Here is a 21460-nt window from a genome sequence, read left to right as displayed (position 1 = left end):
GGGGGGGGGGGGAGACGACGAGACGCGCTTGCGAAAAAAGAGTCCAGTCGTGATGTCATGAAACATGGGCACATGTACGTGCCTCGGAATGGAAATCAGCCTCGACTCGACGTACCTGGACCCCCTGGCTGGGCATACAAGTCCACCTTGCTCAGGCTCTCGGGCGACACCTGGATGGCCTCGCTTGGGCCTGCGTACTGGACGTCAAAGCGTCGCGGGGAGGACTCCAGGAGCTTGGCGACGGCCTCGGGCAAGCCGTGGCTGCTCGCCGGCCCGCGATACACCAGAGCCCGGGGCCGGGGCATAATGGACGAGGGAAGAGTGGGCGATGTGATGTTGGTCACGGCAGATGGCGTCGACGGAGTCGAGGCGCGGCCACGACGGATGGAATGGAGACGCCGGTGGCCGGGAGGAATCAGCGCCGTGGGCGTGGGTAGAGAGGGGGCAGAGACAAAGACGGACGAGACGAGAACGAGACTGAGACACACAGAGAGAGAGAGAGAGAGGACCAAGGGAGACGGACAGACAGCAAAAGGCCCTCGACGCTCCATGCCGCCGTGTGCTGGTGTTGGCATGGCTTTGATCTCCAGGTCCGGGTCGGGTCAGCCCGGCCAAGCGGCTGGAAAAACCTTGTCAAAGGGTACGTGATACGACCCCAGAGGCAGAGAGAGGCCTGCCATTGGGGGCCAGCCGGTCCCAAATTGCTCCTCTGCGTGCTCGTGCTCGGTACGCGGTCCGGATTACGCCGTCGCCACGTCCTGGATCCTGTCGTCGTGTGGCTGCAGCCCCGGACCGAAGGCGGCAGACCATCGAAGCCGAGCTGACATGGATCGATTCCATTCCGTTCATTCATTCATTTAAGCTGCCAACTTGGCTTTCGGCCCCTGCCCCAACCCCTGTGCTTCGTGGCTGACGCGTCCCCAAGCCCAGCCAAGGGCCTGGTCTGGCGTCGCGCGGGTGACTGCCGCTCAGCCCGCGTTGGCCATCTGAGTCTGACGAGGAAATGCCGTTGCCATCGTTGCCGGGCCTGCCTCGGCATGCGTCCGGCTGCTCGCGAATAATTCCTCCGTACGGAGTACGTGGTGGCCACTGCTCGGGGCCTCGTTGGCCGCACGCGACCTGCTTCCGCCGCCCAGGGTCCAGCAGCCATGAAAACAAACACGAAGCAGCTCGGAAAGACGTTGCCTGCGGCTGCTGCCGTTGCCGTTGCCGTTGCCGTTGCCGTTGCCCCCGGGGTGGGAGAGTGCCTGGTGCCTGAACTCAAAGTTGTCGTTGTTTCCGTGTGTACATGCACGCGGCCACGTACGATGGGTTCCAGGAAAAAGGGGCCTTTTTTGTACAACGAACCAGAAAGAGAAAACAGGAGACCCGGTCCCGTATGTCAAACATCATCAACCTCTTGTCTGCCCGGTTCGGTTCGGTCGCTCCTGCACTTCCACCTTTTGAATTCGAGCATCGACGTGCTACGTGCGCTCATCCTCAAGTGCCACGCGTAAGCGCAGACGGCCAAAGAGCAGAGAGACCCCGGAAAAGGGGACGGGAAAAAGAAAAAGACCAAAACCGGCATGCCAGGCCTTGGCTCGCCCTTTCCACCCCGTCATTTGTCAGCCTCGACGTGTCGCTAGTCGTAGCTGAAGGCGGGAGCTGGAACCTTCGCCTGCATCCTGATTCCTCAGCTTACCGCCAGCTCCAGTTAGATGCGTCCGATTCCTGTGGGCTGTCAGCATCAATTTCTCGTGCGTGCGTGCCGAAACTCTCATCATGGCGTCAGGGCGCTTCTTGTTGGTCTGTTCTGTTCTCCTTCTGTGTGCGTTTCCACACATGACGGTTCTTTTGGTGAGACGGCGCTGCCCGTCGACATGCTCCTGGCAACATGCCGTAGATCCGGCCGTTTTTGCCGCCACAGCTTCCAACGTGGCCGGTCGGTTCCACCAGAATCATCACCTAGCCTGGCCAGGCCTGGCCTGGGCTAGGAGTTTTTCGCACCGCTAATGCTCTCCCTCTTGCCGCCCCCCGGTCGTCTGCACTCTGGGTATTCCTGGATCCCTGCGTCCTAGGGCTGGTGTGAGACAGGGCGGTCCCGAGGCCGACGTGTTGGGATATAACGGTTCCCGGGTGTTCAACACCAGTGACCACCACCGGTGTGAAGTGCTGCTGAGTAAACCTTCTCCAGGTTTGTGCTCCCGCAAGGGGGAGAAGGGGGGGGTTCGGGCTCAAGGCCTACGCTGCCCAGCCCAATCATGGTATACATAAGCAGTGTAGATTTGGCCGTGGCAAGAGTTGGTGTGGAGGACGGCTGGCCATGCAACTTGGATCTCAATATTGAAGCAAGGTACCCCATGCCAGGAAAAGTACGCAACAGGCCTGTTTGAATTTCATTGATGTAATATTTCTCTGCAAACTCCGTCTGTACGTACGGTCAGCTTAGAAAGCTGATAGTGCATGATGCACTCATGCTCGTCTCGTCTAGTCTCGACGACGACGCTCCTCCTCGATTCCGAGCACCTCGTCGACGCCCGATCCGACGGCAGGAGAGGCAAAGAAAGGGGCGGACAGGGGAAAAAAAAACAAGGGTCCTCGTGCAATTTGTTGGCATGCTCAACACGAGGTCAGGCCAGGTGTTGTAGGACCTGTAAAAAGCCATGGCTGGGCAATATATATAGTGGCTTGAGACAATCGCTCAGTCTCGAGTCCGGATTCTCACGAACAACACCTCAACAAGCCCGGTGCGTGGTGAGACATGGACGCTCGCCCCATTGCTTGAGAGGGGTTCGAAAATCTCCGTCCGTTCCGTTTTGAACAAGTCCCCGTATTGCGGTATAAGACATCGCGGAACCCCTGTTTCTGACAATCTCGACGCCCCCCAGCACCGGCTCACCTCACCTTTCACTCAATTATCCAGTTGGGTCCCCCTACGGAGCAGTCGTGGGAAGGGAAATTCATGGACAACCAACGCACACAGGTCCAAGGCGGCCTTGACGATACTCGCATGGACCACGCGCAGCCACGTCTGGATTCCGCCGCGGCCGCCGCAGACTCGGCCGTGTACCCGTACCAACGGCCTGCGGCGGCTCGCACGCTGGTGGACATTCTCGGCGCCTCCGTCTCGGCGCACGCGGACGCCGTTGCTCTCGACAATGGCACCTCACGGCTGAGCTATCGAGAGCTGTCGCGGCACGTCGACGCGCGGGTGAAGCAGCTGAGGGACGCGGGCATCGGGGTCGGCGACAGGGTCGGGGTCCGCGTGAGCTCCGGCTCGATGGAGCTCTACGTCGGCATCCTCGCGGTCCTCGCGGCCGGCGCTGCCTACGTCCCCGTCTACGTGGACGATCCCGACGAGCGCGCGCGACTCGTGTGGACCGAGGCCGGCGTGAGCGCCGTGTTGACGGACGACGCCACGCTTACACGGCACAGGGCGCCAGTTGGCAGTCGACTGCAGCAGCGTCCCGATCTGGAAGACGACGCCTGGATCATCTTCACCTCGGGCTCGACAGGGAAGCCAAAGGGCGTGGCGGTCAGCCACCGCAGCGCGGCAGCCTTTGTCGACGCCGAGGCGCTGCTGTTCCTGCCAGACCGGCCGCTGGGCCCCGGGGATCGCGTGCTGGCCGGTCTCTCGGTGGCTTTTGACGCTTCATGCGAGGAGATGTGGCTTGCATGGCGGCACGGCGCCTGCCTGGTGCCGGCGCCGCGGTCCCTGGTCAAGGCGGGCGCCGACCTGGGCAAGTTCCTCTCCGCGCAGCGCATATCGGTCGTGTCCACCGTGCCGACCTTGGCCGCGCTGTGGCCGGCCGAGGCCCTGCGGGGGCTCCGCCTCCTCATCCTCGGGGGGGAGGCCTGCCCGGGGGAGCTGGCCACGCGGCTTGCCAGCACCGTCGGGTCGGTGTGGAACACGTACGGTCCCACCGAGGCGACCGTCGTGTCGTGCGCCGCGCCGCTCGTGCCCGGGGAGCCGGTGCGCATCGGGCTGCCGCTCGCGGGCTGGAAGCTGGCCGTCGTCGGGCCCGACGGCGAGCCCGTGGCCTGGGGCGAGGAGGGCGAGCTCGTCATCGGCGGCGTCGGCATGGCGCGATACCTCGACCTCGACAAGGACAGGGCCAAGTTTGCGCCGGCGCCCGTGTTTGGCGGCGAGCGGGCCTACCGCAGCGGCGACCTGGTCCGCGCCGAGCCCGACGGGCTCTCCTTTGTCGGCCGCAACGACGAGCAGATCAAGCTGGGGGGGCGGCGCATCGAGCTGGGCGAGATTGACGCGGCGCTGCTGACGCTGCCCGACGTCTGCGCCGCCGCCAGCGCGATCCAGCGCAGCGAACTGGGCGCCCAAGTCCTCGTGGGATACGTCGTCTGCGGCAACAACAAGCGGGCGCCCGGCGCGGCCGACCGGGAGGCTCTCCGGCGGCTTCTGCCCGCGACCCTCGTGCCCATGCTCGTCGCCGTCGACGACCTCCCGATCCGCACCTCGGGCAAGGTGGATCGGAAGGCACTGCCCTGGCCGCCGCCGCCGCCTCCGGCCCCGGCCGCGGCTTCGGCCCGGGCCCCACAAAACTCCGCGGGCGACTTCCACGTGGACAAAGTCGAGGCCGACGGCACCACGGCATGGGTCGCCGAGCAGTGGCGGCGCGTGCTCGGAATGCCGCCCTCGCTCGACTCCAACTTTTTCGACCTCGGCGGGACGAGCCTGGGCGCCGCGCAGCTCGTCTCGCAGCTGCGCCAGCGCTGCCCCACGCTCTCGGTTGCCGACGTCTACGAGAAGCCCGAGCTGGCCGCCATGGCCGCGCGCGTCGACGACCTCATGGGCACCAAGCACATTGACCGCGAGGTGGTGCCCACGCCGCGCTGGCTCATGGTCATCCAGGCCGCCATCATCTTCCTCGAGATGACGTTCCAGGGCGTCCGGTGGCTGACCGGCCTGGCCTTTGTCAAGAAGATCTTTGTCGTCCGCCTGGGGCCGGGCACCTGGGCCGGCGCGTACGCGCTGCCGTGGTGGACGCTCGCCGTCATCTGGGCCGTCTTCCTCACGGGGCCCGGGAGGATGCTCACGACCGCCGCGGTGGCGAGGATGCTCTGCTTCGGCATCGCCCCGGGCACCTATCGCCGCGGCGGGCTGCGGCACATCCGGCTCTGGGCCGCCGAGCGCTTCGTGGGACTCGGCGGCATCGGATCCATCGCCGGCACGCCCTGGTGCAGGTACTACGCCCGGCTGCTGGGCTGCCGCGTGGCGTCCAACGTGCAGCTTCACGCGCTGCCCCCCACGACCGGCCTGGCCAGCTTCGGCGCCGGGTGTGCCGTGGAGCCGGAGGCTGATATCGCCGGGTGGTGGCTCGACGGCGACAAGCTGCACATTGGCGCCGTCACCATCGGGGAGGGAGCCCGGGTCGGCGCCCGCAGCACGCTCATGCCCGACACGATCCTCGAACCGTTTGCCAGTGTCCAGCCCGGACTCAGCGTCCGCGGCATCGTCCGCGCCGCCGACGCTCCTCTGGCCTCCAAGGAAAGGGAAAACACGCTGGATGCCGGTGACGGCGCGGCGAGGACGCGAGAGAGCTTCGGCATATGGCTTCTGTACACGGGCACGCTGCTGATGCTGGACTTTCTCTCGGTGCTCTCGGTGGCGCCTGTCCTGGGGCTCATCCCTACCATTGTTCGCGATTACACCAACTTCCGAGAGCTGTGTCTGGGCCTCATCACAATGGCAGCGCCGGGCTCCGCCCTCGGCCTGTTGCTGTACTCGACTTGGGTGGTCCTCCTCACCCGAGCGGCCAGTCTTGCGCTCCGCCCGGGCCTCTACCCGTGGCACGGGGTCACTGCATGGGCAGCTTGGCTGACGCATTTTCTCATGATGGGCACGCGAGCCGTGCTCTTCCCCGTCTTTGCCAGTTTGTTCACCCCGACTTGGTTGAAGCTGCTCGGCGCCCGCGTGGGCCGCAACGTGGAAGCGTCCACCGTGGTGCCCATCCCGTCACTCCTCGACGTCCAGGACGGCAGCTTCCTCGCCGACGACGTCTTGCTGTCGCCGTTTGAGCTCGGCGGCTGCCAGGTGCGCATCGGCACCGCAAAGGTGGGCGTCAAGTCCTTCATCGGCAACTCGGCCATTGTCGACCCCGACGTCGAGGTCCCGGACGGCGTCCTGATCGGCGTCTTGAGCTCGGCCCTGGGCCCGAAACACATGGGCGCCGGCTTCTCCTCCGGCTCCTCGTGGCTCGGCCGGCCACCCATGGCCATACCGCGCCGCATCACCACCATCGTGGACCAAAGCCGCACCTTCGACCCCCCCGCCCGGCTGGTCCTGGCCCGGGCCCTCGTCGAATCCTGCCGGCTGCTCCCGCTCCTCCTCTCCGGCATGATTTCCACCCTGTCCGGCATCGCCATGCTCTACATGCTCATCACCTTTGGCGTCGGCTGGGCCGTCCTGGCCAGCGGCGCACTTCTCCTGGCATCGGCGCTCGCCGCGTGTACTCTCGCCACCCTGGCCAAATGGCTGCTGACGCCCAACATCCGCCCCGGCCACCAGCATCCGCTATGGAGCTCCTTCGTCTGGCGCAACGAGCTCGCCGACACCTTCGTCCAGTCCCTCGCCGTGCCCTGGTTCGTCTCCTTCTGCTACGGCACGCCCTTTCTCAACATGTGGATGCGCTCGCTGGGCGCCAAGATCGGCCGCGGCGTCTGGCTGGACAGCCACCTGCTTCCCGAGGCCGACCTCATCACGCTCGAGGACGGCGCCACCGTCAACCGGGGATCCGTCCTCCAGACGCACCTCTTCCACGACCGGCTCATGCGCCTCGACAAGGTCCACCTCGAGCCGGGCGCGACGCTCGGCCCCTACGCCATCTCGCTCCCGGGCACGACCATCGGCGCCGGGACGACCATTGCGCCCACGTCTCTCGTCATGCGCGGCGAGCACATCCCGCCCGGCACGCGGTGGCATGGAAACCCCGTCCGGCCGTGGAACGTGGAAAAGGACCAGAGCCCGAGCCCCAGCTCTAGCTCGGACAGTGACTCCCTGCCCCCGGTGTGACGGAGAGGCCGAAATTGTATTTGTTTAGAGGACCGCGGGGACGGCCGTGGTGCGGTGCCGACTCGATGTGGGCTTTCAAAATACGTCTTAATTGTCGACACACCTGTAATTGCGAGCATGTTTGTTTATTCCTTTTTTTTTAAATTTCGAGACGAATGACCATCTCGTTGAGTTCCATGTTTTATTGACAAAAGTTGGTGGCCGGAGCGTTTGTGTAGTTGCAGATGGTGCTTTTCACGACTTTTACATTCTCCCACAGACAGGGCGCATAATAGAATGAAAGATGCTGTTTCAAACTTGCCACGTGTCCATTCAACACTCATGGCTTCGTGTTTATCAGGACGTACTTGACAGTCTCGTGGGAGGAGGTGGGAGGAAGCTCACGACGGAACAAGACGAAGAATCGATTTCCTCTCAGCATCAAGTACCTGTATTATTGTATGGTTTTTGCCATTGGCATCCTCCAACACAGCTTCTCAGCGGCTGCCGACAGGACAAGGGTGTGCTCTCTCCAGGGACACTCGCTTCTAGAACCCCCGTGATGCCCTCCCTCTACGTACATCCACCGGTCCCTTGTCCATCCTTGCATCGGCATCTTGCCCGGCTTCGTTATTACTCCTTGTATGACTTGTATCCGCCCTCGGGTGGCGGGTAATCGCCGTAGCCGCCCGCTGGCGGTGGGTAGGAGCCATAACCACCCTGCTGGGGGCGGGTAGCTCCCGTATCCGTCCTTTGGCGGCGGATAGTCGCCGTATCCCCCCTTGGGAGGCGGGTACTTGCCGTAGTCGACGGGATTAGCTTCTGGATCCGGCTCGGGGACGGGGGAGCCAATGACGGAAGCAACGGCAGCGAGGAGAGCGAGCAGTGTCGTCTTCATGGTGTGACCTTGGGCTTGGTTGACGTTGCGCGTCCGGGGTCGTCAGGGTATGAGTTGAAGTGACTGGATGAAGCAGTGTGATGCTGTTCCAAGATGGATCGTGGTGAATGGGAAAACGTTTGCCCAGACGAGGAGGCCAGGCCATTTATCAAGTCCGGCGCAAGGAGCCGTGGCAATTGCATTCGAGCCAAAGCCTTGCGGGAACTCTTCGCCCCCGTCCCAGCTCGTATCTCGCATCTTCTCAAAGCGGCGGCGATGGAACATGATCAACGGTGGCGCCAATTCTATCGTCAAGCCTTCAAACTCTGCCCGTCGCTTCGCGGCCTCGGGACCGTGGCATGCGGCCGACAGATGGCCGGCATGTTGCCCGTTTGGAGACGGCCCTGGCAGCTCATCTTCTCTGCTGCACCGTGTTCTCGGCTGGACCATGACGTGACGTCGATGCCAGTCCTCGCAAGAGAAGAGCCAGCCTGGCTTGGCTCGTATATCCATCATCTGCCCAACTTGCATCGCCGAATGCCTCGGCGAGCCAAACTCAATCAGCACGGTGGCTGGACGTCGTGCCATCAATGGCCTTCAGCCACCCTCCAAAACCGGTAGTTGCCAAGGTTCAAGATTTGGAAACAGCTCCTTTATGACGCAAGCCCTGCCATGCGCCAAAAAGCTCCCGGACAAGCTTCAACCGCGCGGCGCTACCGCTCAGCCGCAACGCCATCGTTCCCGAGCCACCAATCCGTCCGCCGCAAACGTCGTATAGGGCTGGAGGACCAACGGGATGCGCATCTAGCCAGCACTCCGGCCATCATGGACACGTCGAGGCCTTCGTATTCCACCGTCTAGCGTCGCGATGGATGCCAAGTCAGAGGCTGCGGCTGGCGACGTGGTCCATCTGCCTTCGCCAAACCATGTCTCTGGCGGAGGAATGTGGATTGCCGTGTCTCGTGGCTCCGACACTCACACAGGCCAATAGAGGGCTTTCGCTGGTGTCGTTGCAGCTTAGCCTGCGGAGTATCTTGACGCCTTTGGCAGATCGGCATGGGAAGCGACGGAAGCGACGCGCGAGCCTCCGACAAAAGCTCCGGCCGTCAAAAGAACAATGCATTTCATCGCACTTTAAACCGGCCTGGACACTTCGCAAGACAGACCATCAAGCACGACCAAGACACGACATGTCCCAAGAATCAAAGCAACACCTACTACAGCCAGGCGGCGCAGGCGATTCGGAGGACGACCCGGAGCTGTCGCGTGACGAGCTGCTCGGACGACGGAAGACAGGGAGGCGCTTGTTCTTCAAATCCTTCTTCTTGGTCTCAGTCCTCGCGGTGGCTTGCATCTGTTCCTTCTGGGCTGGAACACAAGTGCCCATGCCAAAGGTGTCGGTGGACGCGGAATGCGCAGCACACACAACCCAATGGTGTAAGCGATCCCAGGGTAAACCGGCGAGCTCGTGAAGCTGATGGGAAGCAGCTCCCGTCCTGAGGGACGTGGCCGTCTCGTACGAGACCCAGGTGTTCAACGGCTCGTTTATGAGAGAAAACATTTACAGACAGCAAGGCTCTCCAGAGGTAGATGAAGCCTGGGAAGACCTCGGGGTAGACTGTAAGGGAGAGTGCGAAGACGTCCCTGGGGGGTATCAAGCCATGCTGTTGCTGACCTTGACAGATCGAGCCGGAATCATCTCGTACGAAGATGGCTTGCGCAGCGGATTGCAGCCTTCCTTTGTCCAGCGAGCGGCCAAGTACGGCGGAGGGTTTCTCGTCAACGTCGAAGGAATGCACCACTTGCATTGCTTGGTCGGTCTCGTCTCCTTTTCCAGATAACCCCAGAGACTAAGACGCCTTCTTCAGAACCTCGTCCGAAAGTCGCTCTACTTCAATTACGACTACTACAAGCAACTCGGCAAGCACGAGTTTGTAAACGGAGATGCCATCCTCCGCCCTCACATCAGTAGGTGCCGTGGGCTGCTGTGGCAAACCCCGGGTCCAGGGAACAAACATATACTGACCTTCGACACAACACAGCCCATTGTCTCGACGTGATTCGGCAAGTCTTGATGTGCAATGTCGACACAGGGGTGCTCGGTCAGGTGTGGGCCAACTCGGAGAGCCCTTTTCCCTTCCCCGACTTCAACACAAACCACAAGTGCAAGAACTACGGAGACGTGAGAGAGTGGGCGATGAATCTTCAGGTAGCGTCGGCCAACAAGTTCATCTGTGCCCCGCCTCGGCCGCTAACTTTGCCATAGCGACCGCCCAACGACGAGATTCCGGCCGACTACTTGGCCAAGCCGCGCCCAGGAGATGTCTTCCCGTTGGTGCCATGACTTCCATGATGGCAGGCTGGCGTCAAAGGACAGAGTAGGCGGGCTCTTGTAAATGCTTATACCGCCTAGTTTCTGTTCCATGTAATATTCAGAAACAACTGACGACGTGCTGGCCTTGGTGTACAAGTAGAAGCTCGCTTTGATTTCCCAAGGCGCCAACTGCGCGTCCTGATTTTCCATAGCAAAGCAATTGCTGTCGCTGTGTACTACCATTGTTGGCAGCCGTCAGTGTGTTTGGGCTGTTAACAGCACATGCGGTCCCGTTCATGACGAAGCTGGAGTGTTGAACTCTGTACTGTCGCGGAGCCACAAGTGCCAAGAATCGCGTGGTATCTGCCTTAGCTGGAATTTTTCGGTGTATCTGAGCTCATCTGATTCGATGTGGACCGAGGTCCCCTGATGCAATGTGACTCGTTGCCGTGGCTGTAAAAGCCCATGTGTGGGCTGCCGTCAAGAGTCTGGTACGCATGGAATATCTCAGGATCGAGAGGCGAAACGTCAGCAACACGGGTATGAAGTGGCATCGCTACTACCATCACGTAAACCGTTATGCCATTGTGTGGTCTCACCAAGACATCTGTCGTCTGTCAAATGGACCTCTGTGTTCAACGTAAGCTTAATCACATCGACGCCCACTCTTCTGTTGGGCATCCATCGACTCCTGCCATGTTGGGCATAAATGAACCTCTCGTTTGTGCAGGCACAGATGAGTCGACTACTGCCCACCTCCCTGACCTGGCTCGACCATTGTCGAGCTATGACAACTCTTGCATGCAGTCCTGGCATGATGGGCTAGCCATGTGTAGCATACTCCGTATTGGAGCCAGACCTCGACGGCTTCGCCCACAGGGCTGATCCTGCTTGTCTGTCCGTTTCTCGCTCTCGCACAGATATAAATCCATCACGTGGGAAAAAAACATTCTGTAACTCGTCGTGGATCGGAATTGGCGTCGACAAGCATATTAACACCGCGACACAAAGAGCCTCTACAGGGACAAGCCAAAAGAACATGTGCTACAACTGTGACGTCATGCTACCCTTGACCCCACAGCTTGTAATTGTGAGATTATAAGACCCAATTGCTCCATACCCTAGGAGGCGTCCTATTACTCGCTACGCCGCAGTGTAATGAATAAAGGCAAGGGGGAGCAACAACTAGGACCAACATCTTCTGCTGATATGTCACAACCAGGGTCAGGAGCTAATCAACCAATGATGAATTTTCATCTCCTTATTTCACATACAATGTATAAGCAATCTAGGCAGTGCAAGCTAGAAAGGCTTTCGTTTCCGGCATTGCGGCCGAGTTGGAGTTGATGGCCGATGAACCCGTACAGACACGTCCCCCGCTTCTTCCCTCCCCCCTTTTTTTTCGACAAATATTATCTAAGAAGACAGTTTTTCGTACCGTCGGTTTCCTGCCGCCGCTTTCCATCCCAGGAAGGGCCAAACTATTCGAATCTGACCAAATGTTGTCAAACAGATAGCCGTTGCATTGTATGGTTGTCCGCATCATACTGATCTGCCTATGACTCGCCTTTCAACCTCGCCTGCATGACCTTGACCCCTTACACACCGGCGAGGGCCTCTTCGGCTACACATTTATACAATTGTACATGAGCCACAGGTCGCGGGGATGTCTTAGGTAGCATCCCGCAGTGCCGCTTTTGGGCGGTGGCGGGTGATACACCTAGCTCTGTGGGTCTGTTTCGAAAGTGGCAGTCTCGTCTTCAGAACTGAGTCAGCTTGCGCCGATGGAGTAAAGCCACAACTATTGAGTTCTTACTAAAGTGGTATTTGTCCGGTGAAATAAATGAAGAAATTGCTCGTTCTGTGGTAACAAAACAATGAATTTTTAGAGTCATCAGTTGGCTTGGCGAATGTTTGATCGCGATAGAGCACAAAAATCGTGCCAAGCGAACTGTGTCAAGGATGAACTGTGATGGAAGTGCAGGGGACGACGACATAGAGTCGATCCGGAGTAATTGAAAAAAACGTGGTTGCAGTAAAAAATGATGCTGGTTCTGGTTTCTGGTCGTACGGGCGAAAAGCTCGTCGAAACGTACAATTGCTACCAATTGTGATGATGTGTGAAATAGTTGATTGAGTCAAGCTAGTTGAGCTAATCGAGCTAATGGATATGTGTTGTCATGTCACGTGACATGGACATGTGACAGGTTGGCATCCGCGGGTGTTAGGCTTTTAACGTGATTTGACTCCCTATTCAACACGTTGCTGTTGTTTACGCGGTCAGCATCCGCCTTAAAGCCGTTGTTGTCTCGGGTTGGCATCCGCGGGTGTTAAGCTTTTAACGTGATTTGTCTCCCTATTCAACACGTTGCTGTTGTTTACGCGGTCAGCATCCGCGGTGTTACCACGTCAACGGCCTCGCGGCCGATGCCACCTGGGCCGGGTCTCGGCGGAAGGGTGACGGAGATGGTGTTGGTGATGGTGGCGGTGGTGGCGTTGGCGGCGGTGCCGCCTCCCGCTCTGTCAATGTCGAATGTTAAATCGCCGGGTAAACAAACAGAATAGACGGTGTGTTCAGACTGACCCAACTTCGCAATTTCGAGGCCTATATTATTGGAATTAATAAGCATAATTATATATAGGTGTATAAGACTTACGAAGTTTCTTCACTTCCAGGGCTGTAAAATCTCATGTTAGCTTTAACCTATTAATAATAAGTCTGTGTATTATGTGTACCGTGCTTCTCTGCAGCCCGGCCTTCAGCGGCGCGCGCCCGGACCTCCGAGCACTACTCGAGGAGGAACCGGGACGCGCCGTAGAAGGCCGCAAAGGCCCCAAACAGAATGAGGGAAATATCCCTCATTTTAGTGGTGGTGGTGGTGGTGGTGGTCGTCGTCGTCGTCGTGGCGGTTATAGTGATAGTGGTGATGTCCTCGATCCCTTGCAGCCGTTGTTAACGTGGGTTGGCGTCCACGGGTGTTATTTTAACGTGATAGTCTGCCTGTTCAACACGAGGAAGACGCCTGGAAGCGAGGCTAATGTGTCGCTGCCGTTGTCGTCATCGTGCCGCGCGATCCCGAGGCTGTTTTCCTACTCTCCCCAATGTCAAACTATGTAGTAATGTGGATAGGTGCACAAGACTTACAAAGCTTCTGCATCTTAAGGGCTGTGAAATCTAATGTTAACTTTAACCTACTAATAATAAGTCTGTGTATAATGTGTACTATGCTTCTCTGCGGCCCTTCTTTCGGCCTCAACGGCCCCGAACACGGTGAGGGAGATATCCCTCATTACGGTCATCATTGTTATTGTCGTCGTCTTTGTCGTCTTTGTCGTCGTGGCGGTGATAGTGATGGTGTGATGTCCTTGCCATGCCCTATGTCGCTGCGAGTTAGTAGTGACTGAGAACCTCAGACCAAAAACACCCACCTCGTTATCGTTGTACTTTTCGGTCGCAGGAACGTTGGCCTGGGCGAGGAGGAGGTCGGCATATGCACGACGGCAACGAGCATCGAGCTAGTAGTGCGTTAGCTGGGCGTTGCCTGCATATGACACAATCAACTTACTGGGATGCACGCCTTGTTATTTTTAAAGCAACGGGAACACTTGGCAGAGCGACCTAAGAACATCAGCAACCGACTAGCAGCGAGCTCATAGTGACATACTAGTAGGATCCATGCTGCATTCCTCGACCGGCCCACGCGCATTCCCATGACGAACGGCCAAATGCTCATCCTAGGAGCAAGCAGCGTACGCACAACGCTGGGTAGCCCACAAGCACCCACAACACAAATTGGAGGCTGTACCTAGAGGTGGGCCACCAAGGATCTTGTGTCCTCTGTCTCGCACAAGAAGACCATCTATCTTGTCAGAGGGGTGATATGCAGAGACGATAGCCTCATTGCGCCAAGGTTCATGGTGTAGATGGCCCAAGGCTCGAGAAACGGAAAGCCAGCACGGCCGTTTAGGCGCTCCTTGGAGCATTTCATCTCGAAGACCCGGCAGGCAACATACAGTCTGCAGATCTAAAGGGGAGAATCCATGTTAGCTGTTTTCTGGTGAGTTTAGCATCAAGCTTGCTTGCCTGCTGAACATACAGCTTCATCTCTGTCTTCAGTACTAGCTGTTACAGCATGAACCATGGCGCGAGACGCAGCAACTGGCTTAGTGTTTGGGTAACACTTGGAAATAGCGTCACATGAGCTGCCTGCTGCGCGCTCTGGGACTGCCATCCCCAGCGTTGTCCGAAGGCAATACTTGCACCAGAGCCTCGCGGGAGAGCAGCATGTCTACATCGCCGCGGGTTAGCAGCGAGTAAGTAGCGCAAAGCCAATCACTCACTTGATTCTCAGAATATTCTATTCCAACGTGATGGTCAACCTGCTCAACACGAGCAAGACTCATGGAAGCAAGGCCAATGCGTCGCTGCCGTCGTCGTCATCGTGGCTGCTTTCCTACTCTGTTCAATGTCAAACCATGTAGTAATGATGGATGGGTGCATGAGACTGACGGAGCTTTTTTACCGCTAGGGCTGTGGATTCCGGTGCTGCTACTGCTGTGGTTGTTGTTCAGTGAAGACAAGGAGGAAAATGATGTGCAGCGGCGATGATGGGGGATGTGGTTTTCACCGCCTCCATGGAAAAGGACAGAAACCGATCGAATTTATTCATGGCAGGCTACTGCCTTCTCGTTGGCAGGTCTCCTTCCTTCCTCGCGTAAACCTTGTTCGTGCCAGGCAACAAGACTTTCCCGCGGCCCTTTTCCAGGAGGGAGCACACCAGACCATTCAAAAACGGCAAGAGCACGTCTGGGTTTCCCATGGAATCGCTTATCGCCTCATCGCTTCCATATCAGGTCAACTGTCTTGGCCTTCAGTTCGCAACATCACGTAGTAGATTATATCTATGTATTTCCAAATATATTTGATAATATTCTAGTACCAGGCAAATAGCTGGATAGGCGCGCAAATAGATATCTTATCCCTCCTCCCGTGGCATTATCGCTACAGTCGCGATCTGCCAACGTCGATTTATTAGCTGCGTCGTCTGATTCAAGGTACGTAGTGGTGGTCGATTCTTCCTTCTTCCGTCGTCAAATTTCGCCTGCAGTCGTATTGCTGCTTGCGATGTTTCAGCGCTCCATAGAGTAGGGGAGCTTCGAAAAGGATAGTAGGAAATGGGATGTCGCCCATCACGCCCACTAAAGCACTAATATTGACTCCAGAAAGCAGAGTAGGAGGTACGAACTATCTCATAGTAAAGTAGAGTCAAATAGTCGCGGTAGGCTATGAAAGGCCTATCTGCGATCGTCGTTGACGCTGAGATTAGTACCGTGGACGGAAATTTTTTCAACAGAAAGCACATCTTTGGTAACTTTCCCTTGAGAACATGACCTGGTAGGCAAGGCTGCAATTGAATAACCAATGGCAAGAGATGAGATATGAAAAATCCCCATACAAGTTGCACTGTGGATAAGAGTAAGAGTGTACATCTTCTCTCTCTGTCTCTTTAGCCTCTGGCAATGAGCCACGAAGTTCTTAGCTACCGCGACACCTGTTATCCTCTGACTTTCTTACCAGTTCTGAAAGGAACCGTTTTCGGACGCTGTCATCATCTCTTCGAAATCGAAACCGTAATTCAACCCCGTAAAATCCTCGTCTTGCTCCTCATTCTGGAAGCTATCAACGGAGCCATCGTCGTCTGGGGTCCCGTCGTCGGGGCCATCGTCGTCTTGCTCATCATGGGCAACAGGTCCTAAATATCGGTCCTCAAAATATTCCCCCGCAACGTTCTCCTTCACCAGTGCTTCCCACCGCCGCCTCTTATTTGTCCGACAGTTTGGTGTATCACACCAGAGGACGTGCTGATTATCCCGAGAGGAAAACTTCATTTGAAACCCTAGCAGGCCCAGCCATCCAAAGCTACTCGGCTTCTGGATATTCCACGAGTACCGTAGCGAGAGAAATACTTGTCCCCTGGCAAGATACCACATGTATACCGCACCACAGATTCGACACTCGAGCGTCACTTGCCGTCCACACTCGCATGCTTTGGGCCATGGGGCCTTCGGGCCAACGTGGCGAGTGTCATGTTTTGCGAAGCAATTGCAGATGCCAGACTGAACAAAATTGCGAATCTCTTTGTCGGCAGAAATATGCGGGCACAGCCTGTGGTTGTGGTTGTGCAACGCATCTACAACCAAGTTGGAAAGCCTTTCTTGAATAGCAGGTAGACTATGATCAGATCGATGCTCAAGGTCGAGCAAAGGTAGATCCCAGGCATACCCTATCCGCGTAGTGAAATCGTTGGGTAGTTCCTGCGCAAAGAATCGTGGGAATTCGGATCCAGATTTCCGTGATCGACCGGACTTCGGTTCAGGCTGGTGTGACCGGTGAGGGCATGTAATCTGACACGTCTTGTTGCGGGCCACTTCGGAGAAATCTATCATATCTCGCCACGACAGTGACGTGGCTAAACGATGATCGCACACCGTAAGCCTTTCGAGCCATCCAATACAGATTTGCTCGTTGGAGGCGAGTCCATATGCTGCATTGTCCTCGGGGAAGAGTGCCCTTGTGTGTAGTACACTGCACTCGGTGCAATATAGCAAGCTGCGCAGCCTCTCCAGTCTTTTATCTATCGTCCCGCAATCTTCGGCCGCAAGGCAGGCGGCGCAATACATGTTGTGATGTAGAGAATTCGCGACGTCATTCCGCTGCGTGGGGTCGAGCTGAGATATATCAAACTGCTTGTGATTGCCTGATGATTGATGTTGATGAAACGCTCTAAAATTATGTGTGTCAAAGAGCGTCATAAGTCGGGTAGAAGTTTGGCGAAGGCAATATAAAGAGGGTGTCGGTAGATGCAACATCACTTGCAGCACAATTTCCGTTGGCAATTCGAGGAGAGGGAATACCGAACTGATTTCCTGAGCGTCCTCTACTGGAGAAGTGGCTGCTGTATGCATTGAATGAACCGAATCACAGTCTTCTGTATCATTTGGGAAATTAGGTGATGTGTGCGTTGAATCGTCCGAATTATAGTTGCGTTCCTCCACTCGTGAAGTAGTTGCCGTACGCTTGAAAACACTGAAGTTATGTAGTTGCATTGCCATGTAGGCCGTGTTGAGAGTCTTCCTTAAGGAGTTTCTCAACCCTTGTTGCTCTGCTGCGACTAGAGTCTCATCCCTCACCACAGTCTGTTTGACAACAACGGCCTCTTCCACAAATGTAGTCTCTGCCAAAACACTGGTCTCTTCTATAACTGGGTTCTTTTCCACGACTTGCTGCGACGAGTAGGAGACGTTAGTAGCCACGTCATCGACCCCCAGGACAGGGACCGCTGGCGCATTAATCCCGGTACAACGACGGGCGCCTTGACAGCCAGCATGTCTCGTAAGCTCGCGGAAACGCCTGGTGTGCCTGATTAAATAAGGCCTCTCCATCGCGACAAGTTGGCTGCGTGGTCCCGGGCGAATGATTATTTAGATTGAAGCGCGTGTTGGCTGACGCTGTGCCGAAGGACTCGGTATTTACGCTTCTGGTGTCAAGTTCGTAATACAACGGCGTGTCTGTAGCGAGATCGAGCTTCAAACCCTAGTATGGCTTTCTCTGTGATGAATCTTGAAGATCGAATCTGTTGAAATGTTCTGGGCACTGCTTCTGGGTAGGCCAAGGCTCTTCCTCAACTCGGGGGGCAGACATCTTTATAGATAATCATGGGAAAAATCTGCGTGTTTTAAGCTCCGATATGCAGACACTACGGCTTTTCTAAGGTGAAGCTGGTATGAAACTACTACATGTTAGCGCCAAGGCTATGCGCACTTGGTTCACACAAAATAGCATCGTTCCTCACGCTTACTTTGTTGAATTCTACGTGACACTATTAGGCACGACTTGAATTCGCCGGCCTCGGGCCTACTGAGCCTTGGGACGTGCTATGCTAAGCCTCGAGTCTCCAATCCGGAGTAAAAGGCAAAGTCAAATTAAAATAGAACAATATCGAACAGAAAATCAGCTCGGCCGGTGGGCAACATATGACAAAGTCAAGTTGACAATCGCAACGACGACGTGCCACCCATTCCGAGCAACTTCTCACTTCACTTGGCAAACATGAGTTATACTTGGCCCCAAGTGCACTCCCACGGAAGATCTCTCCTCAGATGGCCCGGATCTGTCCACGTACTTCAACATGGAGACTACTCTTCGGGCAAGACTGCCCGATTAGATTGCTGCTAGTATTAGGCTCTATTAGAGTCTGGCATCGACTGACGCCACCATTTGTTAGTATACATGCATAAAAGGTCACTCCCGGAATTAGTAGGCTCGTAGAGTAAAAACAGAAACTATCATGCAGATTGGCTTAGTTGGCGTCGCGGCAGTGTTGTCAACCGTGGCGGCGGTGATGGTGATGATGGCGGCGGTCCGTACAGCTTCTTCGTGCCAGGCAGCAGGACTTTCCGCTGTTTAGCAGGAAAAGATGGTGAGACTAGATAAGGCTAACGCAACTGCCATTACTCCCGCTTCTTTAAATGGGGTCTTCTTGCGGTTGCTGATGGTGCCAGCGATTATCGTTCCTCTTTCGGTTTGCATCACGGTGATTGGGGCGAAGACGTCGCTGATTTGACTCTTTCCGCCAACAAGGACGGAATTCCCTGTGTCCGGGTCTACCTTTGGCGTATCGTCAATTTCAGCGGTGCAGCCGTGCCAAAAAGAACATGGTGCCCAAGTGAAGGAGACAACGTGCTCTTGAATTCCTGCTGATGAAAGTATACAATGCCATGGGCTCACACCGCAATGCCCTCTGCAAGTCGGCAACATTTGTGGATGCCTCAAAGGCAAGGACTGGACACTTTCAGCAAACCTATCGACTTGAACAGTGGTGCATACACTCCCGCATAAACCCCTTCGTGGTATTTGCTAAATTGGGATTCAGCGTCAGGCTTCAGAGTGGCAGAACAAATTTTGCCAGTGAAAAGGACGACGTCCAGGGCGCCACTCGTTGAATATGACACATGTTTGCAAGTATTCTCAAGAATAGAGCCCTCGTCCTGCCCGTGTCTTTAATAAGTGCGTGCCTGATGCTCGATTCCGCGCACACGATTCGAGGACCGTACTCAGGCTTGGACTGCGCGGATTTGAGAGGGACGACACGGTTTTGAAAATCATTCGCGTCACTTGCACGCAACTTGAATCCATCCACGGTCTAGCTTGGCAGATGCGTTGCGTCGGCAGCAACAGGGGTAAATATTGTAATGTGTCATTCTGTTCTAGGAGCTAATGGGCAGACAGGAGGCTAATCGATTCTAGTTGCCAGCAAGAAGACTAACCAAATACACGGCTCCTCCTTCGAGTTTCTGCAACACCAGGTCCAATACGCTGGTTGCGTTCTACGCTGGAGTTGCCTTGACAGGACGATGCGAGGGTTGGTTCGGCGACGGAGAGGTGGAAAGTGAAGGAAATACAAAGTTGCAGCGAGAATCGTCCATGTCCAGCATGCACTCGGAAGAGTCAGTGAGCGGCCGATTGCTGACTGCCTCGGCCTGGGACAGCCATGATTGGTGCCTCTTGGACAGCGAATGAAGCCTCCTGGTCGATCCGTTGAAGGGCATGTCGGCCGTTCTGACCCTGGCGTCCAACATCAGTGAGGCTGATGGTCTCTCAACAGGGGGAGTAATGTTCCATTCGCAGGCCAAAATTGAGAAGCGAACTTTCTCTGGATTCCTATGTTGACAAAGGGGGCTGTTTGTAGCATAGCTTACAAAACTTGAGCGAAGCCATGCCGTTATTTGAAGTGCGTCTTTTTTCATGATCCACTCCTCTTCATTCGCTTCATGGTACGACCGGTTTCCCGCCTGAAACCGTCTTGTGCGTCTACATCTCGTCAGCAGGGTATTGGGATGTATCCCGTCTGCAGACAACGACTCACATGGATGGGCCCTGTGGCACTGTCCCGCCATATTCGTGGTGGGACCTGCTCTTGTGCACAATGAAATAGTCTATAAAGAAGAACTCCTCCAAGTTGGGGAAATGCCTGGCCAGCAACTGGTAGAGATGGACCGGATAGAAGCCCTTGTGCAGGTGAGCGTTGTTTTTCCGGCACGAATCGCACATGCACTGCTTTCTTGCAGGTCGCCACGTGTGTGAGAAGCGCACTGCGACCCGCCTTATGTGACTGAGGTCGGAACAGTCGGGTATTGTTTCCAAATTGCCATTGCCCTGGTAGAGGCTTGGGGGGAAGTAGTCCAAGTAGATGACATCGGGTGACCTTCCCAGGGAGACGATGCTCCCGTTGGCCAACCTCAGAGTTTCTGCTCTGTTTGCTAACCGTGTGGCGACGCTTCGAGACTCGACACATGTCCGTGACAATGTTGCAAGCTGTCTTCGCAAAGCTTTGTAGTGCGAGACGTCTGCATGGGGGCATGGGCCGACTGGTATCAGGCTTGCTTGGTGCGACTCCCTTGGGACTCTGTCATTCTCCAAAACCCTGAGCATTTCATCCTGTCCCTGATCTGCTTCTTCTGAATCTTCCGTTTCTTGCATTGTGAAGGCCGTTTGCATTCGCCTCTCTGTCCAGCTCCAATCTCCATCTCTCGTCTGCAGCTTGAGGAAATGGACACCCGGAGTGGACAAATAGGCTTCCCAGATTCTTTGCCGTACCTCAGGCGGTAAGCGCGGGAATGCTGTAAATGTTCGGCACTCTTCTGGAAGGTAGAATTTTATCTGAACCGGACAGACCATGGCGGCTGGAGGGTTTGACGGCACGTGCGAGCACAATGTGAAGTTGCCTCGGGCCAAGGACGCAGGTGCTGTCTCTGAACGGGCCTGCGAATCATGCCTTATCGTAGGCGAGCTGGTTCTTTGTCTTGACCGATGGCGCAATTTGATTCGGATACTTGCGCTCGTGCAGTCGACTGACTGTGCTCCAAGGTGGCGGGCTCGACTGATCAGTAGATCAAGGCCACGATGGCGTGGACTCAGTGGAGGGGCGGCGACGGTATGATCTGGGCGGTGTGAAGATACGTAGTTATTTCGGACGGCCAAGCTGAATTAAACAGTTCAGGGGGCGAGAAGAGAGGGGGGAGAAAAGAATTAAGTGTGTAACGAATGGAAAGTTGGGATGGAAAGAAGGATACTTCTGAGGAGACTGGCGATAAATCCAACCTTGACATGTCAAGTCAAGGCTGACCAGTGACGGCTCCTGCACCGCCCGAGTCCAAGACGCTGCCATGTGCCAAACAAAGGCTGAACATTGGGTAGTGCGAATTGCTAGGTGTCGCGGTC

General features: G+C 56.3%; 6 protein-coding genes across 6 annotated transcripts in view; 2 read left to right on the top strand and 4 right to left on the bottom strand.

The window, feature by feature from the left end:
• Positions 1 to 575, bottom strand: part of MAM_07353 (biotin protein ligase) — a gene marked incomplete at both ends in the record, with an annotated part of 1750 nt that extends 1175 nt beyond the window's left edge. The window contains one exon of the mRNA XM_040826151.1: positions 139 to 575. Coding sequence (XP_040675823.1) covers positions 139 to 575 — 437 coding nt within the window. The remainder of the gene's footprint in view (positions 1 to 138) is intronic.
• A 2366-nt stretch (positions 576 to 2941) lies between these two features.
• On the top strand, positions 2942 to 7009 carry MAM_07352 (non-ribosomal peptide synthetase; the record flags this gene model as incomplete). The annotated part of the gene is made up of 1 exon (XM_040826150.1): positions 2942 to 7009. One exon carries the CDS (start codon positions 2942 to 2944, stop codon positions 7007 to 7009), a length of 4068 nt encoding a protein of 1355 aa, XP_040675822.1.
• Positions 7010 to 7328: 319 nt separating this feature from the next.
• MAM_07351 (uncharacterized protein) lies at positions 7329 to 7886 on the bottom strand (the record flags this gene model as incomplete). The annotated part of the gene is made up of 2 exons (XM_040826149.1): positions 7329 to 7437; positions 7570 to 7886. 2 exons carry the CDS (start codon positions 7884 to 7886, stop codon positions 7329 to 7331), a joined length of 426 nt encoding a protein of 141 aa, XP_040675821.1.
• Positions 7887 to 9055: 1169 nt separating this feature from the next.
• MAM_07350 (uncharacterized protein) lies at positions 9056 to 10209 on the top strand (the record flags this gene model as incomplete). Its single annotated transcript, XM_040826148.1, has 6 exons — positions 9056 to 9302; positions 9354 to 9485; positions 9549 to 9679; positions 9734 to 9833; positions 9908 to 10074; positions 10132 to 10209. The coding sequence occupies 6 exons, from the start codon at positions 9056 to 9058 to the stop codon at positions 10207 to 10209; spliced, it is 855 nt and encodes a 284-aa protein (XP_040675820.1).
• Positions 10210 to 12557: 2348 nt separating this feature from the next.
• Positions 12558 to 13857, bottom strand: MAM_07349 (uncharacterized protein; the record flags this gene model as incomplete). The annotated part of the gene is made up of 7 exons (XM_040826147.1): positions 12558 to 12784; positions 12837 to 12857; positions 13325 to 13354; positions 13404 to 13563; positions 13609 to 13695; positions 13746 to 13798; positions 13845 to 13857. The coding sequence occupies 7 exons, from the start codon at positions 13855 to 13857 to the stop codon at positions 12558 to 12560; spliced, it is 591 nt and encodes a 196-aa protein (XP_040675819.1).
• A 1893-nt stretch (positions 13858 to 15750) lies between these two features.
• Positions 15751 to 16860, bottom strand: MAM_07348 (uncharacterized protein; the record flags this gene model as incomplete). Its single annotated transcript, XM_040826146.1, has 1 exon — positions 15751 to 16860. The coding sequence occupies one exon, from the start codon at positions 16858 to 16860 to the stop codon at positions 15751 to 15753; it is 1110 nt and encodes a 369-aa protein (XP_040675818.1).
• Between the last annotated feature and the right edge of the window lie 4600 nt (positions 16861 to 21460).

The sequence above is a fragment of the Metarhizium album genome (assembly GCF_000804445.1).
Source record: "Metarhizium album ARSEF 1941 chromosome Unknown scaffold_30, whole genome shotgun sequence".
NCBI lineage: Eukaryota > Fungi > Ascomycota > Sordariomycetes > Hypocreales > Clavicipitaceae > Metarhizium > Metarhizium album.
This window is presented reverse-complemented; position numbering and strand designations above follow the sequence as displayed.